This window comes from Scyliorhinus canicula, chromosome 8, assembly GCF_902713615.1.
Source record: "Scyliorhinus canicula chromosome 8, sScyCan1.1, whole genome shotgun sequence".
In the NCBI taxonomy this organism is placed as follows: domain Eukaryota; kingdom Metazoa; phylum Chordata; class Chondrichthyes; order Carcharhiniformes; family Scyliorhinidae; genus Scyliorhinus; species Scyliorhinus canicula.
Genome location: NC_052153.1, coordinates 34,387,173 through 34,410,640, shown reverse-complemented (window position 1 = coordinate 34,410,640; position 23,468 = coordinate 34,387,173). Strand labels below are relative to the sequence as shown.

Below are 23,468 nucleotides of genomic sequence, written 5' to 3'. Positions count from 1 at the left end.
CTTCCCCAACTATAGAAGTGCAATAAGCCCAGTGGAAAACATGGATTCTCCATGGAAAAATCATAGCTGGAAATACAAATCTTGCTGTCTTATCTTCCAGCTGACTGGCAAAGCAACAAAAATCATCTTTTACCTGCTATTTCACTGACACAGCCCAATATTAACTGAACAAAAATTCTAGACTTCAGATTCAGGTGGTGAGCGCCTGAGTTGAAGCCAAAAGCTAACTGTGGGCCAAATAAGATGTCCTTTAACTCATGGACTTCATTTAAATGTAGCTGGCTGGTTTTCCAACGGATCGCACTAGGATAGGCAAGTCCATCATCTTTCACCATGCAGTCCGGGTTACTCCCGAGACCTATTTAAAGCAGGAACACTTGGTTCTATTTCCTACTGGCAGATTCTTTGAAACTGCTGCAAGATGCAAACATAAATCAGGAGCAAGTTCCCTGCTTCTTACCGTTAACAAAGGTTTTTCTTTACGTTGCCTTTGTTTCTTTTGCCATTCACCTTAAATTGGTCCTTTGGGCTCTCAACCCATGGGAACAGTTTCTCCCTCTCTATTCAATTGAAATTTCTCCGGCGGGATTCTCTGAAGCCGCGACGGTTGGGAGAATTGCCGTTTGCGCCATTATATCGCGCGATGCTGGCCCAACGCCGTCCCGCCATTCTCCCAACCGGCGAGAACGGCTCCGTCGAGGTCGGCGCCGTGCACGCCGGAGAATCGCCCGAGACACTCAGAATGGAGATTCTCCGGTACCCCCGCCAGTCGTGCTGGCTGATGAATTTATTTACCAGGTATGAACGGCAACGGCGTGACCCTGTCGGGACTTCGGCCCATTCGGGCCGCTGAATAGCGGGTGGGCCGGAGAATCTCCGTTCTGAGTGTCTCGGGCTGCCTCCACTCGTGGGGGGGATTGAGGAGGATGCCTGCATGGAAGGCTGCAGACATGCCCGGGAGAGGGGGGGGGAGGGAGAGAGGGCGAGGGGGTTTGAGGAGGATGCCTGCATGGAAGGCTGCAGAAATGCCCGGGGGGGGGGGGGGCTGGTTGAAGAGGGTGCGAAGAGGAGGAGGTGCCACATGGCAGGACGGTGACGAGGACTCGTCTGCAAGGTGTTGGCTCGGTGATGGACAGACGCCACTGGCGCACCAGTGAGGAGGGACGTTGTGAACTGGCTGGTGGACGGAGACGTGGCCAGGGGTTAGGCTGGCTGCGTGTCTGCAGTGAGACCAGGCCACCAGGGCACAATAGTATCCCATGTCACCTGGCTGTTGATGTGTCCAAGCACGTCCGTGTAACATGTCGTTTCTCTTCCCCCCCCCCGCCCCGCTCTCGCCCCCCCCCCGCCCCGCTCTCTCTCCCCCCCCCCCCCCCCCACTTGCAGATTCCCATGTATGCTAACCAGACAGCGATGTTCACCGCAGTGGTTGGAGCTGCTGCACTGCAGATGGCCATTCGGCAGCGTAGACTGAGAGTGCTCAGAGTGGCTGCGGCTGCAGCGGCTGCTACTGAGGGGGTGGCCACAGAGGGCCCCGTCGTAGCCGCACAAGCTGGGCACAGCCGGAATGTGCAGGAGGATGCACAGGAAACTGGCACTGATCTCGATGGGGGGGGGGGGGAAGGAGGAGGAGGAGGAGCAGGTGCTGGTGGTGCCAGGGCGCCACCTCGCCCAGCGAGGCCTAGGGTTTACCTTAACCACATGTCCTTCAAGGACCTACCGGACAGGGCATGCAGGAGGAGACTATGGTTCAGCAGGGAGACAGTCGCACATATATGCCACCTCATGCCGCACCTTGCACCACGTGGAACATGGAGGACATGCTATCCCGGTGACCATCAAGGTGACGGTGGCCCTAAACCTTTATGCGACTGGTTCTGTCCAGGCGCTGAACGGGAACCTATCCGGGATGCATTCGGACCATGACCGACGCTCTGTACACCATCGCTGACAGGTACATTCAATTTCCCGAGGACTGCGCACAGCAGGAAGCACGGGCACGTGGATTTGCCAACGTGGCCGGGATACCGATGGTCCAGGGTGCCATCGATGGTATGCACGTCGCCATGCGCCTGCCTCCCGATACCAAGGAAGTGTTCTTGAAGGGAACACACTCGATGAATATTCAGGTAGTCTGCGACCCTCACATGAGGATCATGCACGGGTGCGCACAGTACCTCGAGTGTGCATGACGCCTGCATTCTGGCACAGTCGTTCATCCCGGCAATGTTCGAGGGACCCCCCCCCCCCCCCCCCGAGGGGCTGGTTGCTGGGCGACAGGGGTTATCCGTTGACGTCGTGGCTGATGATGCCAATACGGAGGCCACAGACCAACACGGAGACCTAATACAATGAGGCCCATTCAGCAACCAGGGGTGTGGTGGAGCGGTGCTTTGGACTGCTGAAGATGTGATTCAGGTGCCTGGACCGTTCCGGAGGGGCCCTGCTGCACCACCCCAACAGGGTTTGTCGCATAGTTGTGGTCTGCTGTGTGCTGCACAACATAGCCATGCAGAGGGGTGATGCCCTGGTGGGGGAGGCACAGGCAGAGGCCGATGGCAGCAGAGATTCCGCAGGGAGGGGGGGGGGGTTGCACAGACACGACCCGGGTGCTGGACATGGCCGGCAGGCTGCACGACGGCTCCGTCGAGGACAGAGGGTACGTGAGGGTGCCGCACGGTTCACAAACTGCGGGGGAGGGATTCGCTGAACACTGGCACTTGCACCGCCAGTCGCGCACATGCGCACCACCCAGCACCCACCACTGCCCCCCCGCACCACACACACCCCACCACTTTCACATCACCTTGCGACTGCGGCACTGCGGGATTACATTACATTGACGATTGTGTAAGTGGGTGTGATCAGTGCCATGTTGAATGATGACAACCCGCTCTGCGATGAGCCGTGGGCTCAGATTCATTAGACAATGTCTGACTCATGGCCATAGCTGAACCCTCCACCTCGGTGGTCACTCTATGCGTCACAGACACTCCATCACATGCCCATGTGCGGTAGCTGGCGTCAGTGTGCCGAGGATGATGGGGTTTGGTTGGGGGGGGAACACACACCCGGCATCACCGTTGCACCAAACGTAAACCCCAGTGCCACTCAGTCACCCTCACGAGCCCCCTGGCACTGGACATAGCACAGAGTCTTCAAAATTCAGTGTAACAGCGACTTTAATCATTACATTCACAGACAGGTGCCTGAGCCCCTACAACTAAGCTGTGTCCACTCGTGCCAACTTACCAAGTGTCTAACTTCTTTGCCACTACCACTAGGTCTAGGTGTATCCCCAGATGGTACAGCAGGAGTGGAGGTGGACTGCTGAGAATTCCGCCCTGCGATGTGGCTCTCCGTCGGCACGTGTTTCCTGGGGTGACCTGGCTTTGATGGGCCAGGCTGCTCAGCGGGCGTGCTGGATGGCGTAGGGCCACCCTGTCCTGCCCGCTGCCCACCAGATGCACCAGGGACGGGACGGGGGGAGTCCGGGCCTCACTGTAGGATGGAGGTGCGATCGGAGACGTGCGCCGTCGCACCACCGACACCTGGCGCTGCCAGTCCTGGAGGCCTGCTGCGGTATCGACCAGGGTCCGAGCGTTCGCAGCGACGGAGCCCAGGGAGTGCGACATCCCTGTCTGGGACTGTGCAACCTCTACCTGTGAGTGCACTACGCCATCCAGCACGTGCGCCAGGCAGCCGTTGCTCTCAGTGATGGACTGCTGGGACTTGGCCATGGCCTGCTGAGACTGGGCCAGACCCCGGAGAGTGGCGGCAATGTACTATTGGCTGTGGGAAATAGCTGCCTATGAGAGGGCGACCCTCTCCTGGGCCACGGATGATGCATGTCTTGCAGAACCTGACTGGTGGCCGAAACCGTTTCCCCCATTGCCTCCACCGTGGACGCCACCCGTGCAGTGTCGGTCTGGGTGGCTGCAATGAGCGGCACCAATCCCTGCTCCTGGACGCGGATGGACTCCTGCAACAGCGTCTGCAGCTGCTGGAAGATGGCCGTCATCCCATTGTTCAGTCCCTGGGCCTCCATATGCATCAGGTCTCTGGGTGGGTCCAGTAATTCCAGGAACCGTCTGGGCGGTAGCTGGGTGTTGGGCCTGGGCTGCCCTCCGACCGTCAAGCCCTTCGGCTGCTCCTACCTCCACCTGCTGTACCGGCTCGGCAGACCGTGACCCAGGAGCCTCATCACTAATGTGCCCAACCGAGGTGAGTGTAGATGGGATGGTGGATGTTGCGAGTGACAGAAGTGTCGCAAACGCGAGGTCCTCATCTGTCCACAGGTCTGGTGCATCCTGGGTCGACTCTTGGACCGAAGGAAGGCGCCTGCGGCCCAGGTCATGTTCCGTTTCCGGTGTGTCCGTCGAATGTCTGGCTGTCCTCTGTGCGTCAATGTACACAGTCCCAATCCTCTCTCCGTCACTGTTCTGGCTCAAGGCCCTCGCTTCGTGCGACTCACGGCTGTTGGTGTCCTGACTGTCTGTCCTGTGTCCCTTGGTGTTGTCTCTGTCCATCCTCTGTGCGTCCCCCTCCAGTGACCTGGCCCGAGAAGATGGCCCACCTGTTCGTCTTCCTTCCACCCTCTGCCTGGGTGCAGATGAGCTTGCGGTTGGATGGCTGGGTCTTGCCTGAGAAGACCCTGGACGATCAGCCCCTGGGGAACACAATGATGCAGGGTTCGTTAGACACGCGGAATCGGGTGTAAGGTGGTAGAGGGGGCAGTGTGAGGAGGGAGGGGTTTGGCGGTGGATGGGGCAGTGTGAAGGAGGCAGTGTGGGGGGGAGGGATTAGACTGTGAGGGAGGAGGGGTTAGAGTGTGAGGAGGAGGGGTTAGAGGGTGGAGGGGCAGTGTGAGGGGGAGGGGTTAGGGGTGGAGGGGGCAGTGTAAGGGGGAGGGGTTAGAGTGTGAGGGAGGAGGGGTTAGGGGTGAAGGGGCAGTGTGAGGGAGGAGGGGTTAGGGGGTGGAGGAGGCAGTGTGAGGGGGAGGGGTTAGAGCGTGAGGGAGGAGGGGTTAGAGTGTGAGGGAGGAGGGGTTAGAGTGTGAGGGAGGAGGGTTTAGGGAGTGGAAGGGGAGGGGTTAGAGCAGGGGTGGGCAAACTACGGCCCAAAGGTCTTTATGCGGCCCACCAAGATCAAGTCATAAAAAAAAAAATTAAAAAAATTTTTTTAAATTTAAAAAGAAAATTTTTTTTAAAAATAAGGTTAATTGGGGGGGCTGTTGGGTTACGGGTATAGGGTGGATACGTTGACTTGAGTAGGGTGATCATTGCTCGGCACAACATCGAGGGCCGAAGGGCCTGTTCTGTGCTGTACTGTTCTATGTTCTATATGAGGCGCCCAGAATCATAACCGGGTGAAGCGCCATTTTTGAAAAGTAGAGAAGAGGGCTAAAGACAGGATGCCGCCGGGGGAAGCGCTGAGGTATATTGGTTACAACCGGGACTATTAATTAATATACTATGCGGCCCTTTAAAATTGTGAATTTCTGAATGTGGCCCTTGCACAGAAAAGTTTGCCCACCCCTGGGTTAGAGTGTGAGGGAGGAGGGGTTAGAGTGTGAGGGGGAGGGGTTAGAGTGTGAGGGAGGAGGGGTTAGGGGTGGAGGGGGCAGTGTGAGGGAGGCAGTGTGAAGGGGAGGGGTTAGGGGCCAGTGTGAGGGAGGCAGTGTGAGGGGTCAGAGTGTGGAGGGGTGGGGGCAGTGTGGGGGGTGGAGTATGAGAGGGGAGGTGATGGGCCGAGAGGGGGATGGGGGGGTGTAGCCATGCAGGAGTGTCACACTTGCTACTTCGACTCTGACCTGGCATGGCGCCACCTCCCAGGTGGTTGCGAGCAGTCCTATCCTGCCGAGGGGGGGGGGGGGGGGGGGGGGGGGGTGGTGTGTGTGTGGGTGGTGATGAGGTCATGAGCTTCTTACTGCACTGCTTGCCAGAGCCGGGGGGGGGGGGGGGGGGGTGCGCCCCACAGCGCTGACCGCAGTGCCAACCTCACGCCAGCCGCGCCTCACACTGCTTGAAGGTTGGCGATGCCCACATCTTGGGCAGAGGATGCCTGTGCAATCTTCAACCTCATCCGGCAGGGTGTCCAAGTCTGTGTCGCGGAACCTGGGAGCGGCACGTCGGGCCTCAGCCATCGCGTCGTCTTGGGTCCTGTGCACGGATTGCGCGCTATAAATGACGGTGCGCGGCGTCAGTCGGGCGTCACGCAATGACAACACTGCTCTTGCACCACACCCACCAAGTTCCTTGAGGTCCCGCTGCTGGCCCCTTTTCGGGCCCTGAATCACTCGTGCCCACGGCTGTTTTGCGCCGTCGTGAAACGCGACAGCATTCACGATGGCGCGGACACTCTGCCGCATTATCAGAGAATCCCGCCCCTCATGTTTTTTGAACAGCTTTGTCAAATCTCTCAATTTCTCTACCGCTAAGTAAATAGGCCAAGTTTATCTACCAAAATTCTATCTGCATCAGTCTTGGAGAAATTCAATGACCCAGCCTCCAGAGATTTCTGGGGAAAAATATTCCACATACCAACAAGCTCTCTGTGAGAAAATACATTTGTTTCATGTCTGTCCGAACAGAGAGTCCTTTTTTCTTAAACTGTGTCCCCAATTCTAGGCAGGAACTTTCCGGCCCTTCATGCCAAGATCCCGCCGATGGTACACGCCCACCGCAGGTTTCCTGGCAGCGAGGGATGCATCCAACAGGAAATCCCGTTGACATGGGCTGGATCAGAAATTTCATTGCCGGCCAAAGTCTATCTCCCACTGCCGTGCACGGTAAATATCACCTCCCTTGAGAAAAAACATCCTCTCAACATCTATCCTGTCAAGCCGGCTCAGTAACCTATATGTCTCAATACAATCATCTGCCATTCTTCAAATCTCCGATCAACTTGTTCAAACTTTCCTCGTAAGACAACCCTCCCATCTCAGGAATATGCCTGACCAACCTTCTCTGAACTCCAATTCAAGCATATTATTCCTTCTATCAGGGAATCTAAATATGGTTTTACTTCAGATGTGGTTTCACCAACATCCAGCAGAATTGTAACAGGACTTCCCTACATTTCTAATCCATCCCCCTTGCAATAAAGGTCAATATTCCATATTTTAGTTGCTGCACCTGCATACTAAGATTTTCTGAGTCTTGCACAAAGTCTTCCTGATCCTTCTGCACTCTACCATCCTGTTGTTTCTCTCCATTTAAATAATATTCTACTTTTCAATTCTCTATACCAAAGCGAATGACCTCATGTCATTATAATTGTGACTTTATTAGATCAACCTTCTTCATTGAAAGGAAAGAGACTCAAGGTGGGATTTACCGCCCACCTTCCCACGTGTTTTGCGGCGGGGAGGTGGCCCACCAGCGGGATCTACAAGTCCCACCGTTGTCAACGGGATTTCCCATTGACAGCAACCCTTGTCGCTGGGAAATCCGTGTGCCGGTGTGGGACCCGAATTTCCTGCCAGTGCGAACAGCCAGTAATCCCACCGAGTTTATCAATCCTTTTCTGGTGTATATAGCCAAGCGCACTCTTGCATATCTTCCCTGCACCTTCTCCAGTGCCTCTGTAGTCTTTTCATAATATGATGACCAGAACTGCAAATAGTTCTCGAAGCATGGTCCAGCCAAGGTTTGATACATTTAACACAACTTCCCTACTTTCAATTCTATGCCTCTAGAAATAAAGCCTCGTGCTTGGCTTGCTTTATTATGGTCTTACTAACCTGTGGCATAACTTAGTGAGTGATCCCTTTGTTTCTACATAGACCCTATTTAGACTTCTCTATTCTTCCTACCAAAATGTCCTACTTCACAATTATTTGTGTTGAACTTAATTTGATAATTATTTGCCTATTCGGCGAGTTATTCAACTATTCAAAGCCTTCAACACTTTGCCTCAGTATTGACTATTCTTCCTGGTCTGGTGCCAAACACAAATTTAGAAATTGTGTTTTGATTCCAAATTGTTAATGTAAATTGTGAACAGCATGGTTCCATCGTTGATCCTTCTCTGAATACATTTCCTCCACGCCAACTCACGCCAGCTTTTTGTCTTTAAGCCAGCAAGCAATGCATTTTGCTACATTCCCCTGACTTAACACTCTCTGACCCTATCCATTAATCTATTGTGGAGCACCTTATCAAAGGTGTTTTGAAAATACAGATGAATTAAATTCCCATTGACTTTGTTACATCCTCAAAAAATTCAATAAGGTTGGTCAAGCAATATTTTCCCTTTTGACTGACTTTAATGACCACTTCCTTTCTGGCAGGCAGGTGGGTCAATATCAATACCTTTATTTCAAGAATCTCTCTTCCTCGTTATACAACTGCATCAACTGTTTTTAAGCTGACTTCAGTAGCTCTAACCTAACCATAGCAAATGCCACGGAATAATTTTATTACCGCTTCATATTAAATAGCTTTTAAATGTACATCATTAAGCATAGAACTAGTTTGCTGCTGATTGTACAGAAATGAGTTTGTTTTCATGAAGTTTGGTTTTAGGTTTTAAAAACAGAAATGCTGACATTATGGGAAATTTGTAGCACCTGATCACTGAAAATCAATCTTGTAAATTGATAATGTCACTGTAGGTTACTGTACCATGTCAAATGGTATTTTGAGCAAACACACTGTTGTAAGTCACCATTACTTAACCAATTAAAATGGAATAACTAAACAAGTCACCAAGAGTTTAATGAAATGCTGTAAAGAAACACAAAATATCTTTGTAAAGAGTCGAATTTCTGCTGCTGGTAAATTTTGCTTTGAGAAATGACAAGCTTTCCCATACCAGAGTGTTTTGGGGCAGAGACCTGCACATTACCTACAAGGCATTCAACATGTTGGTTAGTTTTCCAAGTCTGGTGCTTCCTCCCTCCCCGATCAGAGCACAAAACTGTTTCATTCCACTTTCTGTTCTTAATGAGTGCAGAATTCAACATCCTACTTGTGTTTCACAAAACCAGGCATCACTATATTTTAGTAGCACCTGAGAATAAAATTCTCGTCCATGATTTACTGTCCCCGAGGTAGCTCACCATTTAGACTTCCCAGGCTCCGGGAACTGAAAACTGTCTTATACAGAGGTATTTCCTGAGCTAAATTAGGAGAATGGGAAATGTGGCAATACCCAGGTTTGGAAAGTTTAAATCAGCTCCTTTGAGTCAACTGGACTTTTAAAATCCATGAAAAAAGGATGTAATCAAATCTTTCATTTCTAGGAAGTCTGCATTCGGCTGTAGAGTCAGGAAGACAAAACGCAACATTGCTCTCCTGTTCTCTGAATCAGCTCCTTGTGGCTTCAATTTGCTTCTAACCCAAGGAATCAGTCCCAGGTGCTACACTTTGATATTCATTGCACTTTTGTAAAAATGATGCATTGTCATCAACTGATTAGAGAAAACCAAAACAGTTGAGCCCCCAGAAGTTTAATTTCCCCTGACGCTGAACTTGAAACAAGTTTCAGGAAAGTTTCTTTTTGTGCTATTTTTAAGCAATTGTCAGCTCATTTAGGAAAACACAAAGGAATTTTACTTGAAAGCATTAAGCAGTAAATCTCTCGTAGCTTTCCAATTGGACAGTGCAATTAACTGGTTTAAGGGAGTAAGAAACAGCCTGTGTATAAAGAGAAATGATTTTAGGTAAGTGTTAACTTGGGCGATTACAACTGATTTTAAAAAGTGTGAAAAGAAGTGCAAACAACACAAAAATATGGTGGCCTAAAATGTATTGCATTTGAACCCACCTGGATAACATTGTGCTGGATTTTTGTGGAGCAGGGGAAACTCCCTGGACCTGGAAAAATGGCATCCCCAACCCAATTTTGGATTCACAATCCCATTGCTGGGCGTTCCGATTTTCAGGAGTACCTTTGGAGGGTGTAATCTGGTTCTGTTGAAAAGATTCGCCTAGCTCAATTGTGAGGATGGACATGTCCTAATCCTCCACAATTTTCATGGAGTTGGGCTAATTTTTTTTAAAGAATCATGGTTCACAGCACCCCGGGGATGTTGTGAACCACAGTTTGCATGAGGGATTATTTTCAAAGCTAAGTTCAAAAGAACCTCCTCACGCTAAACCCCTCCATGCCAAGATATGCCCCCAAACAATGCCTTTGGCTCCTCATATCACCACACCAAGATATGCCTCCTTAGCAACACCTACAGTCCCTTGTGCGACCCATTTCAAGACATACCCATGATTCACATGCCCCCATGCCAAGTTATGCTTCCCAAACAACCACCATGGCCTCTCATTCCCCACCTGCCAAGGTATACCAAAGAAACAAATACCATGCCAAGGGATGCAGCCCTAAAACCCCCTACAGCCCCTCACACCAAGGAATGGCGTTCACCCACTATATACTGCATAGAACCAATGAATTCTGTTGTCACAGCAGAATGACAAAATGCTTTAAATAAGTTATTCATGATACATTTGCACTGACCCTCTTTTATTACAGGCCAATAAAAGTGTCATCCAGACCAGTTAAACTATCAACTGAAGAAAATACAAGCATTAGAAATCTCTTTACGTGGGGTAACTAAACACTGTACAATTTCACAGATTCTCCACACTGCTTAAGGAGACCATTCGGCCCAACGAGTCTGCACCAACCCTCCAAAAGAGTACTCTACCTCGAACTACTCCCCTGCCCTATATCTGAACCTGTGTTGTGCATTGATCATGGTCAATCTACCGAACCTGCACATCTTTGAACTGTGGGAGGAAACCAGAGCACCTGGAAACCAGAGGGGCAGCGGTGCTAGCCAATTGACAGCATAGATCAGAGAACCAGAGCTGTCAATTGCGCAGTGCTCAAGTGTTTCAACAGGCCAATAGATTTTTGGGCTCTCAGCCAAACTATGTTAGCCCTTGACAAGGTACTGCATGGTAGGTTGTTGCAAAAGGTTAAATCTCACAGAATCCAGGGTGAGGTAGCCAATTAGATACAAAATTGGCTTGCCGACCAAAGCCAAAGGGTGGTTGTGGAGGGCTGTTTATCAAACTGGAGGCCTGTGTCCAGCGTGTGCCTCAGGGATCAGTTCTGGGTACACTGTTATTTGTTATATATATTAATGACTTGGATGAGATTGTAGGTTAGTAACTTTTCAGATGACACCAGGATTGGTGGCATAATGGATAGTGAATAAGGTTATATAAGATTGCAACAGGATCTTGACCAATTGGGCCAGTGAGCTGATAAATGGCAGATGGAGTTTATTTTGGATAAATGTGAGCTGATGCATTTTGGTAGATCAAATCAGGGCAGGATCTAGTCAGTTAATGGTAGGGAGTCGGGGAGAGTAACAGAACAAACAAATCTCGGAGTACAGGTTCAAAGCTCCTTGAAGGTGGAGTCGCAGGTTGACAGGGTGGTGAAGAAGACATTCAGCATGCTTGGTTTTATTGGTCAGAATATTGAATACAGGAGTTGGGATGTCTTGTTGAAGTTGTACAAAACATTGGTAAGACCACTGTTCAGTTCTGGTCACCCTATTATAGGAAGGATATTGTTAAACTAGAAAGAGTGTAGAAGAGATTGACAAGGATGTGACCAGGACTTGATGGTCTGAGTTACAAGGAGAGGCTGGATAGGCTGGGACATTTTTTCTGGAGTGTAGGAGGCTTAGGGGTGATCTTATAGAGGTCTATAAAATAATGAGGAGCATAGATAAGGTAGATAGTCAACATCTTTTCCTAAAGGTAGAGGAGTCTAGAACTAGAGGGCATAGGTTTAAGGTGAGAGGGGAGAGACACAAAAGAGACCAGAGGGGAATTTTTTCACACAGAGGGTGGGGTGAGCATCTGGAACGGGCTGCCAGAGGCAGTGGTAGAGGTGGGTACTATTTTTTCCTTTAAAAAGCAGTTGCCAGTTACATGGGCAGGGTGGGCAGAGAGGGATGTAGGCTAAATGCAGGCAAGTGGGACTAACTTAGTGATAGGAACTGGACGGCATGGACAAGCTGGGCCGAAGGGCCTGTTTCCATGCTGTAAACATCTATGACTCTATGTTATGTATCCTTGGCTGAGAGTCCAGTTATCCATTGGAGTACTAAAACATCGGAGCTCCAGAGAAAACCCGATTGTTTGACAGGTCAGGTCTGGCTCCCTGATCTATGCAGTCAATTGTACAATGTGCCTTTACAGAAGATAAATAGGTTTTAGTGCTTACTGTTTCAACTATTGGTACTTTAAAAGGATCTGGATAATTTTACATTTTTATTGGCCTGTAGTAAAAGGAATTTGTTTAAGAAAGTTATCAACTAATGACTTAAAAAAAAAGACTTTTGTTACACTTTCTCCTGTGACTACAGGGTCCATTGGTTCTATTCAGGATATAGTGGGTGAATGGAAATTGAAGTGCCATAGTTCAGCATGGGGCTGGAGGGACATGGGGTGGGTGTGGTGGCATACCTTGGCATGTGTGTGGGGGGGGGGGGGGGGTTCATGAGTTGCCAGAGGAGGCAGGTGAGGTAGAGCATGGGAATTTGTGGAAGGTGAAGGGTTGAGGGCTGGTGGGCTTTCCTGTTTTTATTGTAACTGGAATGAAGTCCTGCAGCATTGAGAAGAGTCTTTTCAGCTTGCCTTGGCACCCGATAGCCCCTGTGGCTGCATTCAAACATTCTCCAGGGTTGACTGGTCTAACTTAAGCCTGTGCCCACCACCAATGCTAAAGCTGCAATAAAAATCCCATCCTTGTGGGCCCTTTCCCCCAAGGCTGGTGGATCGAGTTGGGAACATTCCTGACTCTCGCTCCGGTCATGAGGATGAAAATCCAGCCTCATGTCTTTCAAGTAATTCTGCAGGATTTGTTCAAACACATTTTAAAAAAGGTTTTGCAATTATCCCATAGAATGGCACTTAATCTATGGAGATTGCAGTGACCATGACTCTGAAAAACAAAGGCTTCATAGATCATTCCAGCTGCTGTATCAGTGGCCTCACTCAATTCAGCATGAATCAGAAAGAAAGCGAAGGGAGGAGAAGTGAATACAACCAGAGCAAAGGTCTAGATTTCCTACCTTGTTCAGGCTACGAGCTGCACTGTCTTTTCCACCTGGAGTAAGGTTACGAAGTTGCACATTTAACAAATTCACCAACTGTTCCATGAGCTTTACAGAGAACAAAATATCGCCAGCATGAATCATGTTTTTTGTCTGCTCTGCAAGTTCTCGAGCAATATTTGCAGCAGTGTCACCAGATCGAACCTGCGATTCAAAAAACAATTGGCATTTTAAAAAGAAAATTGTCTTTGGTGGATTAGCCTTATCTGGTATGAAAAATAAGCCCATCATGGAATTAAGAAATAGTCCTTTTAACAGATCAGTCCTCCTTCTATCGCTAAATGCCACTGTTCTCCAATGTCTTCTGTGACCCTTTTTCAGGTGGGTGAATCCAACAGTGTTTGGGTGTTGAGGATTTCCAGCAATGAGACAGATCACACATACACAGACACAATCTGAACTGCCCAAACTAACTAAATGGAAAACTGCATTAATTTTGCTTTGTTTTGGATAGGATAGAAATAATACAATCAGCTAAGACTAGCCAACTTATATTTATTTTTAATAAATCACTTTTTTACATATGAACAAACAGCTACAAAATCCACAACCAGACTTTTTTTCTTAGAAAATATTTTATTGAAGCACTTACAATTTTCACAGTTTAACACATTAACATTTCCTAAAACAGTTGTGTGGGCCGACATATGGGAACACCCCAAAAAAACGCAATGTCCACAACTGCCCGCGCCCTATTTCCTAGCCACCCGTATACTGAGACCCCTGCCCTTATTTAACACTGCCATGCCTCCTGTTTCCATCCCCCCCCCCCCCCCGCCCTCTTTCTGCTGACGTTCAATTTTCTTTGAAGAAGTCGATGAACGGTTGCCATCTTTGGGCGAACCACTGAATTGATCCTCTCAGGCGAACTTGATTTTTTTCCAGGCTGAGAAACCCTGCCATGTCGCTGATCCACACACCCGACTTCGGGGGCTCCGAGTCCCTCCATCCCAGCAAAATCTGTCTCCGTTCCACTAAGGAGGAGAAGGCCAGGACATCGGCCTCCCCCACCCCTTGGCCCCTGGATCATCCGATACCCCAGTTCTGGACTCGGGGTTTCCCTCCCTTCCAGGACCTCTGACATAGAACATAGAACAGTACAACCCAGAACAGGCCCTTCGGCCCTCGATGTTGTGCCGAGCAATGATCACCCTACTCAACCCACGTATCCACCCTATACACGTAACCCAATAACCCCCCCCCCCCCCTTAACCTTACTTTATTAGGACACTAAGGGCAATTTAGCATGGCCAATCCACCTAACCCGCACATCTTTGGACTGTGGGAGGAAACCGGAGCACCCGGAGGAAACCTACGCACACACGGGGAGGACGTGCAGACTCCACACAGACAGTGACCCAGCCGGGAATCGAACCTGGGACCCTGGAGCTGTGAAGCATTTATGCTAACCACCATGCTACCGTGCTGCCAGACATAACGTCTGCAAATCCCTGCCAGAATCCCCTCAACTTCGGACATGGCCAGAACATATGCACATGGTTAGCCGGACTACCCCCACACCGCCAACATCTATCCTCCACCTCCTCAAAGAACCTGCTCATTCGGGCTACCGTCATGTGAGCACTGTGGACCACTTTGAACTGGATCAGGCTAAGTCTGGCACAGGACGATGATGAATTAACTCTCCTCAAGCCTTTTCCCCACTTTTCCATTTCCAGCTCTCTTCCCAGCTCCTCTTCCCCTCTCTTCCAACTCCATCAACTCCTTGTATATCTCCGAAGTCCTCCCTTCTCAAACCCAAGTTTTTGACATCACCTTGTCCTGTAGTCCCCTCAGGGGGAGGCAAGGGAAGCTTGGAACCTGCCTCCCGGACAAAGTCCCGGACCCGAAGATATAAAAACCCATTCCCACCCGGTAACTCAAACTCCTCCTCTCATGCCTCCAAGGTCGGAAAGTCCTCCTGGATAAATAAGTCCCCAAATCTCTCGATCCCTGCCTGCTGCCATCTCCTGAAGCCCCCTTCCAGCCTCCCCAGGATAAACCGGTGTTCGTTACAGAACGGAGACCACACTGACGCCCCTCTAAACCCATGTGCTGCCTCCATTGCCCCCACACCCTTAGGGCTGCCAGCACCATAGGGCTTGTCCAGTACCGAGCCGGCGGAAACGACAGGGACGCCGTTAGTAAAGCCTCCAAACCTGCACCCTTACAGAATGCCGCTTCCACTCCCTCCCAGGCAGACCCCTCCCCCACTACCCACTTCCTGACCATCGATATGTTGGTCGCCCAGTAATAATTAATAAAGCTCAGGAGGGCCAGGCCCCCTTCCACGTGACCCCGCTCCAGTAAGTGCCCTCTTTACTCTAGGGGTTTTCCCCACCCATACAAAACCTGTAATTGCCACATTTATTTTTTGAAAAAAAGCCTTTGGGACAAGGCTTTGAAAAAAGAAAAGCAGTCTTGGGATGACTGTCATCTTCACCGTCAGGACCCATCCCACTAACGCCAGCGGGAGCATGTCCCATCTATGGAAATCCCTTTTCATTTGGCTTTGCCCAGGTTTAACTTGTGGAGCTGCCCCCACTCTTTAGCCACTTGAATCCCGAAATATCTGAAACTCCCCACCACCACTATAAAAGGTAACTCCCTCAGTCTCCTTTCCTGTCCCCGTGCCTGGATCACAAACATCTCGCTCTTTCCCATATTCAGCTTGTAGCCTGAAAATCGCCCAAATTCTCCCAGCACCTCCAGGGCAGCACGGAGGCATTGTGGATAGCACAATTGCTTCACAGCTCCAGGGTCCCAGGTTCGATTCTGGCTTGGGTCACTGTCTGTGCGGAATCTGCACATCCTCCCCGTGTGTGCGTGGGTTTCCTCCGGGTGCGCCAGTTTCCTCCCACAGTCCAAAGATGTGCGGGTTAGGTGGATTGCCCATCATAAATTGCCCTTAGTGTCCAAAATTGCCCTTAGTGTTGGGTGGATTACTGGGTTATGGGGATAGGGTGGAGGTGTTGACCTTGGGTAGGTGCTCTTTCCAAGAGCCAGTGCAGACTCGATGGGCCGAATGGCCTCCTTCTGCATTGTAAATTCTATGATAACCTATGGTGATTTTGGTCACTCCCCCCCCCCCCCCACCAGCTCTGTAACATAAACAGCAAGTCATCCACAAAAAGAAAAACCCTGTGCTCCATGGACCCCCCCCCCCCCCCCCTCACTATTCCCTGCCACGCACTCGATGCTCTAAGGGCCATTGCTAAAGGCTCTATGGCCAGGGCAAACAGTAATGGGGAGAGTGGGCATTCTTGCCTTCTCCCTCTCCCGAGATTGAAATATTCCGACCGGGTTCGGTTGGTTCTCACATTTGCCACCGGGGCCTGATACAACAGCCGGACCCAGTCCACAAATCCCTGCCTGAACCCGAACCTGCCTAAGATATCCCATAGGTACTTCCACTCCACCCGGTCGAAAGGCTTCTCTGTGTTCATGGCTATTACCACCTCAACCCCACGCCCTTCGGCTTGGCATCATTATAACATTGAGAAGCCGCCTAATATTACACGTCAGGTGCCTGCCCTTCACAAACCCCGTCTGATTCTCACCTATTACCTCTAGGACACAGTCCTCTATTCTGGCCAAGATCTTTGCCAGTAATTTAGCATCCACCTTCAAAAGGGAAACTGGTCTGTACGATCCACAGTTCTCCGGGTCCTTGGGGGTGATTTTAATATGGTCCTCAATCCTAGGATGGACCGGTCGAGTTCTAGGTCGGGGAAAGTATCAGCAATGGCAAAAGAGCTGCGAGGGTTCATGGGAGGTGCTGATCCGTGGAGATTTGAGAAGCCAAGGAGTAAAGAATATTAATTCTGCTCCCATGTTCACAAAGTGTACTCCAGGATTGATTTTTAAAAAAATATTGGACAAAACATTATTAGCGGGGGTAGTGGACACATAGTATTCAGCAATCGTAGTATCGGACCATACGCCACATTGGCTAGACCTACAGGTGAACACGGGGAAACTCTCAGCACCCACAGTGAAGGCTGGATGCAGGGTTGTTAGCAGACAATAAGCTATGTGAGGGAGGCCATTCGGGGATATATAAACACCAACAACACGAGAGAGACCGCGGCATCCGATCCTTCCTTTCCCTCCGGGATACCGACGATCTGAAAGTTCTGCCTGCGGGAACGATTCTCCAGGTCCTCCACCTTTTCCAGCAGCTGCTTTTGCCGATCTTGTAAAATACCAATTTGCAGTGCCATCCCAGTGGATTGCTCCTCTTGCTCCGTCGCCTGCTCCTGCAGCTTTTGGATCGACTGTCCCTGGGTCTTCACTGTCACCTCCATCCGGTCGACAGCCTCCTTAATCGAGGCACCCACCTTCGTCAGGACCTCCGCACATTCCTTACGGTGCCGGGCGAACTTCTCAGCCAGGTATGTAACCAACTGGTCTGTCGACCATTGGGCTGACGGGGTCGGACCTCGCTTCTCTGCCATTGCAGCCACCAAGCTCAGATCCTCACTTCCAACCAACTTTTGATTCCTTCTTTTGCGATTATTTTTCATCCTCTCACTTTTATCCACTTATGTTAGAAAATTTTCCGCGAAAATCCAGCTTAAAAGCCGTCAAAAAAACCACCAAGAGCGGGAGCTGCTAAATGTGCAACTGTTATCAGCATACTCGCCACCGAAGGTCCGCCACATTCAGACTCTTAACAATGCAGTAGAATTTTACCTGGCAGTATAGGATAGCACCCAAGGTTAAGTAGAAATATTGGGCCCGTTTTAGTGGAAACATTTTTCATTCTGGTTGCGAGCAGGTACTGCGGCGAACCTCCTGACGTTCACCCAGCGAGGCCGTTACCAGTATTAAAAGTTAATTGGTCCAATTAGCGAGGCACCAGGGGCTCCACGTAGCAAATGATGGTCCCACCGGCTGATTCGCAGGACACGCCACCAGCTCTCCGCCAACAACATGGAGCATCACTTAAACCGATCCCACAGTGTAAACCCCACATGGCTCTCAGCCATGCCACCAAGGAGACCAGCCCCATGATTTGGGGGCGCTGTTCTGGCCGGATTAGTGGACACAGTCGAGTCCAGACTAGATGCCCTATTCCCCCGAGGTGCTTGGAGGGTCAGCCACGTGTCGCCTGGGAGGAAGTGGCAGCAACCCTCAGCTCAGGGAGCGTCACCAGGAGGACCGTCACGCAGCGTCGTAAGATGATCAACGTCCTCCACTTGGCCGCACAGGCAGGTTGGGACTGGTCTTGCCAGCCCAAGCACCAGCCAGCCCTCCCAACCTGGCACTGCCACGACCTGACACTGCCCCTACCCAGCACCATACCATGCCCCGACCCACCCGCGTCTAGCAGTGCCGCCCACGTTGCCCCCCCCATACACCCAACCCCCAACACTGCCCATCCCTCCATGCCGCTCACCCCTCATATCCCCATGCCCCCACCCGCCCCCTCCTCACCCTCTGCGATGAATGAAGTGTGCGGCTCATACAGGAAAACTCGGTCCACAGCAGACGGAAGAGGTCCCTGATTGGCGGCAGAGTTCCAGACATCAGAGTCCTCACCCTCTCCTGGGAATGGAGGTTGTGGTGGTGGTCGAGAACAGATCGGTTACCGACATAGAGGTTGGCGCATGGGGCAGAGGTGAGGATCCACCGGCCACAACCAGATGACCGATCACATGGGTTGTTAAAGCCATACAGAATGATGCATCCCTCCCACTGACCACATGTTCATTATCCCGCAGGATCTCCATCTAACGGTTCCGGTACATCTAAGGGACGTGCCAAGGGCATCGAAGACTATGGGACGCTGTAAGCAGCAGGCTATCTCCTGGGGACACACCTAGACACATTGGTAGAGCACGGACGACAGGTCGAGGAGCACTGCAAGGGCACTGAGAGGAGGGGGTGGGGGAAAGTTTGTGGTGGGAGGGTTTGGGAAGGGGCAGCAGCACCATCAGGGCAAGGAGCAGTTGGGGGCGCATATTACAGCGTTAAAAAACTTTGCACCTGAGAAATATGATGTCTCGGGCACTTTTATCTGAAATGTGACTGTGGGGGCGGGTGATGACGGACGAACCATGTGAAGCAGGTGAGGATAAGGCCCCCCCTGGTGCTCCAGGCTCACTGGACCCTCACCGCTGCTGCCTGTCCTCTTTCCCCAGGCTCGTCCTCCAGCCCCTTTTAGTCTGGTACCTCCTTGTCGGAGGTAGCGGCATGTTCTTCCCCTCCACTTCCAGCACATTGCCCGCTGCTGTGCCAGGTTGTGGAGGGCACAGCAGACCACCATGAAGCGGGCAACCCTCTGGGGTGTGTACTGTGCATCACCAGAGTGGTCAAAGTATCGGAAACGCATCAAGGTATCATAAATGCAGGCTGATGCACCGCTCAATGACAGCCGGAGTGGCCGCATTGGCCTCGTTGTACCGGGTCTCCGCATCGGTCACCAATCTCCGTACTGACATCATTAGTAAGGTCCTCAGTGGGTATCCCTTAGCCCCCCAAGAGCCAAATGGCCATTCTGGGGTGGTCCTTGAAGAGGCCGGGTATGTCCGACTGCCCCAGGATGCAACTGCCGTGCACATTCCCTGGGAATCGTGCACACACATGCATGATCTTGAGGTGGTGGTCGCACACGAGCTGTACGTTAAGGGAGTGGAACCCCTCCCTGTTGATGTAGGGTACTCCCTGATGGCCTGATGCGCACAAGGCGCCATGCATGCCATTTATAACCTCCTGGTCCTGGGGCATCCTCTCGATGGCGGAGAATCCTGCTACCCCGGTTATCTTGTTGGGCCTGGTCATTGTTAGAGTATATATTATTTGGGTGTTCGGATGTTGGCTGCTGTATCCATGTTTTTGCTTCCTGCAGTGTTCAGGCACAGTGTCCCAGTATCACAGTCTGGTTGGGATACCCGGTAACAACTCTCCGATGCTATATGGCGCGCCTACACACAAGAATCCATTTGGGAGGTGTGAAGTGCTCACTTAATTACGATTGTCAATTCCTGATGAGCAACAGCCTTCAGCCGTGTGGCCAGAGGCTTCCACGGTCATTGGGAGTTATGAGTGGTTGGTGGGGCAGACAGGTAGGGGCCAGGGTTGCCCTCGATTTTGGTACACACGATTCAGGGGGTGGCATAATGGACCCACGGGCGCTGAGACAACCACCCTCCATCATGGGAGGCTGTTAGATAGAGCGACGTTCCCGTTAATTGGCTTTAAATAATGATAATTGGTTTCTCGCCATGACAAGGTCCTGATTTCGGCAACAGGAGTGGGCCGGTTAGATCGCAAACCGATTGGCACCCGACTTGGTTCTTGATTTTGGCCTCTCCCACAATCTAACGGTGGCGTCGCGTTCTCGCTCAAGCGCGATGCAGCCATTAAATCACGCCTAGTATTTGAAGAAAGCAGCTGGAATACTGAAAGCTGTGGCCCTTCCTGGCAGCGAGATCTTCTGGTCCTGCTGAAGACGATCCCTGCGATGGATTCTCCAATGGTGTGGCAACGCAAATGCCCATCGACTTTGGCGGGATCAGAAGGTCCTGCCGACGGTCAATAACAAGGTGCCTCCACTGCCAATAAACCTGCTGCGGGCAAACTGGAAAATCCTAGCCTGGATTTCTAACTGGGTGATAATCTACTGGAAGGACAAATAGGGAAGGACTGACAAACCATAATGGCCATTTTGTCGATCCTAACCATTATTAACTGTGTTAAACAAATGAGAATTATTCAAGCTTGTTAAAAGCCCAACCAGAAGAAATTCATGCAGGTCTGGTTTTATACCTCAAAAGTCATGGGAAGAAGAGTCAACCATTTTGTATCCACTGCTGCAGGGCGTGCTGTTTCATTGATTCAGCAATAATCACCTTCATCAGTGGCAACTATAGTTTTAGTAATCTGTAACATCACCTGACTGTCACCATAGAAATGTTCCTGCACTTACAAACCGTCAAATGGGAACAATCCAATTAGGAACTGCTATTACTTAATTTGTGCGCAAATGGAATGCAATTCCACTAGAAAACAATTAGCGTTTCTCCCAAGGATACAAGTGATTCTTTCATTCAAATAAACCAAACATCAGGATACAATTGGTTCCTCAGTCATGACTTTATGATTCAACCAGAGGGTGATATCACCTCTGCACATCCTGCATTCAGACAGCAGGTACAGGAGTCGTGCGACTCTGAAAACAATGGGCCAATCTTCTGGGCCAGCCAGCAGCAGGAAGCTCGGTGGGCAGGGGAACTTAATTGGAGTGAGGCTCAAAATCTGTTTTCCAACAGAGGGATAAACTTCTGCAATTATGTTTTCAGGGCTTTGAACTTTGAACAAAATCTGGAAGCCTTTTTGCATGGATTGGAATGTCATGTTTGCTCATTAAAAGGTCAGCTCAGCTGAATTAAGCTCTCTTTCCAAATTAAGTTCCTTGCCAGTGAGAACTTCGAACGGTTACTTTTACGACAATAATGTAGGTGGAGTGCACCTGTTTTCAAGATGACATTCAAGAAATAGTGCACGTTATATGTCAAACCTTCTAACATCGCCTGTCATCTACCAACTACCCAGATTACCCTTGATTCACCCAATAAAACCATTCCTTTCCACTCTGTCACCCTTGAAGATCCTCCTTCGTTAGCCTTGAACCTATAACTGTTATCTGCCACATGCCTCATCCCCCCATATAACCTAAAGCTGTCCCAGTGAGGCATGGAATGTGGTCGGCTGGCAGGTCAAAGATTTCATGAGGGCGAAACAAGGAAACAGACAAAACAGGCTTGGATAATGGGAGTGATCAGGGTAGGCATGGGGTCGGTAACAGATGTAGGTTCAGAGGGAAGGCATGCGAAGAGTAATATTTATAGATTCAAGGCTAGCTTCAAGGGTGACAGAGGGGAGAGACATAGTTCAATTGGGTGGGTAAAGGGTAATTTGGGGAGGGGGGAGAGTTGGTGGGCGACAGGTGGAGGGTAGATGGTGGGACGAAGTTTGAAATGTGATGCATGGTGTTTTTTAAATATCTGCTTGAAAACACATTTTCTCTGTATGTGTGAGCCCTCAAGTCGGAGGAGGGTCTTTTTGGATGGTTGAATTTCAGGGTCAGCACAACTGACCAACTAAACCAACATGCTAATAATCATGAGGCAACTGGATGTAATCATATCAAGTTGTGTTCTCCTCTCCACAGTGATGCCGACACAGCAGCAGTTTCTGAATCATGGGTTCAATAGCATTGAGAGGCCAGTAAGATCTGGAGCTGCAGTTCATTCTGTGCCATTTGCCATTCTCTATTGTCGGGGGCAGGGATGAAGGGAGGTTGATGCATCCAAGGAGCATGGCTGATAGACAACAGCCAAGCTGCAACTCTAAACCTCCAACCTCCCAAGTGAATGGTTATGGCTGACAAGATTCCAATGGCATCTTGGGGGTACAGGAGGCAGTTGAATTGTGTCTAATGGAAGGTTCTTGCACATGGCTCTCAAAACCCAGTCAAAGAGCAACGTCTCCATGTGCAGTTGCATATGAACGGGAGGAACCATCATCTGTGAGCCTCCAGGAAGTCCTTCACCTGGAAGGGATGGGATGCCATGCCCACATGGAAGCCTGGCACAGTGCTTAGCACTGGTTTAATGGCTCTGCGATGGAGGTAAATCTGCAAAGAATATGCTCATTAGATTGATTTGTGCGATTTGTTCAATGATCTACTGAGGCTCGTGTGATGCAGGATCCTTGAACCCTATCTTTCTATTGGCTCCAGTCTGAATGAAGAGAAGCAGGGCCTTTCCCAGGTTGACACAGGATCATGTGGATCAATGGCCTGAGCAATAAGAAGCAGTTGGGCCTCAAGAAAGGGATGCTTGCAACCAGGGACCAGTGCAATGATGAGCATTGGCCCGACCACTGTTGCTTTCAGGCGATGCATATCTACAGATGAAGGAAATGCAATGTTGGAGATGCCTTTAAATGTCCTTTATGGTTGCTCACATCTGCCAGCTTTTCCACGAGTGCCCGCGGCTGCAAGAAGGTGGAGGCAATCCCATGCCAGTGGTATTAATGACCACCAAAGACCACGTCTTTGTCAGGGACTTCTTCCAGGGCTCCATTCGTGACCGATGTGGCATCTCTTAGTCAGCCATGCTAAAACGCATTTAGGAGGTGACAGATGGCCTAATCAGGAAAGCCAGGCTGCAAGAATGTTGGGTATTACAGCAATCTCAGGTTTCCCGCAAGTGTAAGGGGCGGCTGACTGCACATGTGGCCTCAAGAGCTACCAGGCAACAGCCATTCAAATTTATCAATAGGAAAGATCTCGTCACTTTGAAAGTGCTGATATACAATCACCTGATATGCTGTTATACAAGTGCTGATATACAATCACCGAAAT

General features: G+C 50.3%; 1 protein-coding gene across 28 annotated transcripts in view; it reads right to left on the bottom strand.

Annotated features, from left to right (window-relative positions):
- adgrl3.1 (adhesion G protein-coupled receptor L3.1) overlaps positions 1-23,468 on the bottom strand; it is a 1,080,538-nt gene that overhangs the window by 174,236 nt on the left and 882,834 nt on the right. For all 28 annotated transcript variants that reach the window (XM_038804386.1, XM_038804389.1, XM_038804387.1 and 25 more), the window contains one exon: positions 13,052-13,237. In XM_038804386.1, the coding sequence (XP_038660314.1) occupies positions 13,052-13,237 (186 nt within the window). The remainder of the gene's footprint in view (positions 1-13,051; positions 13,238-23,468) is intronic.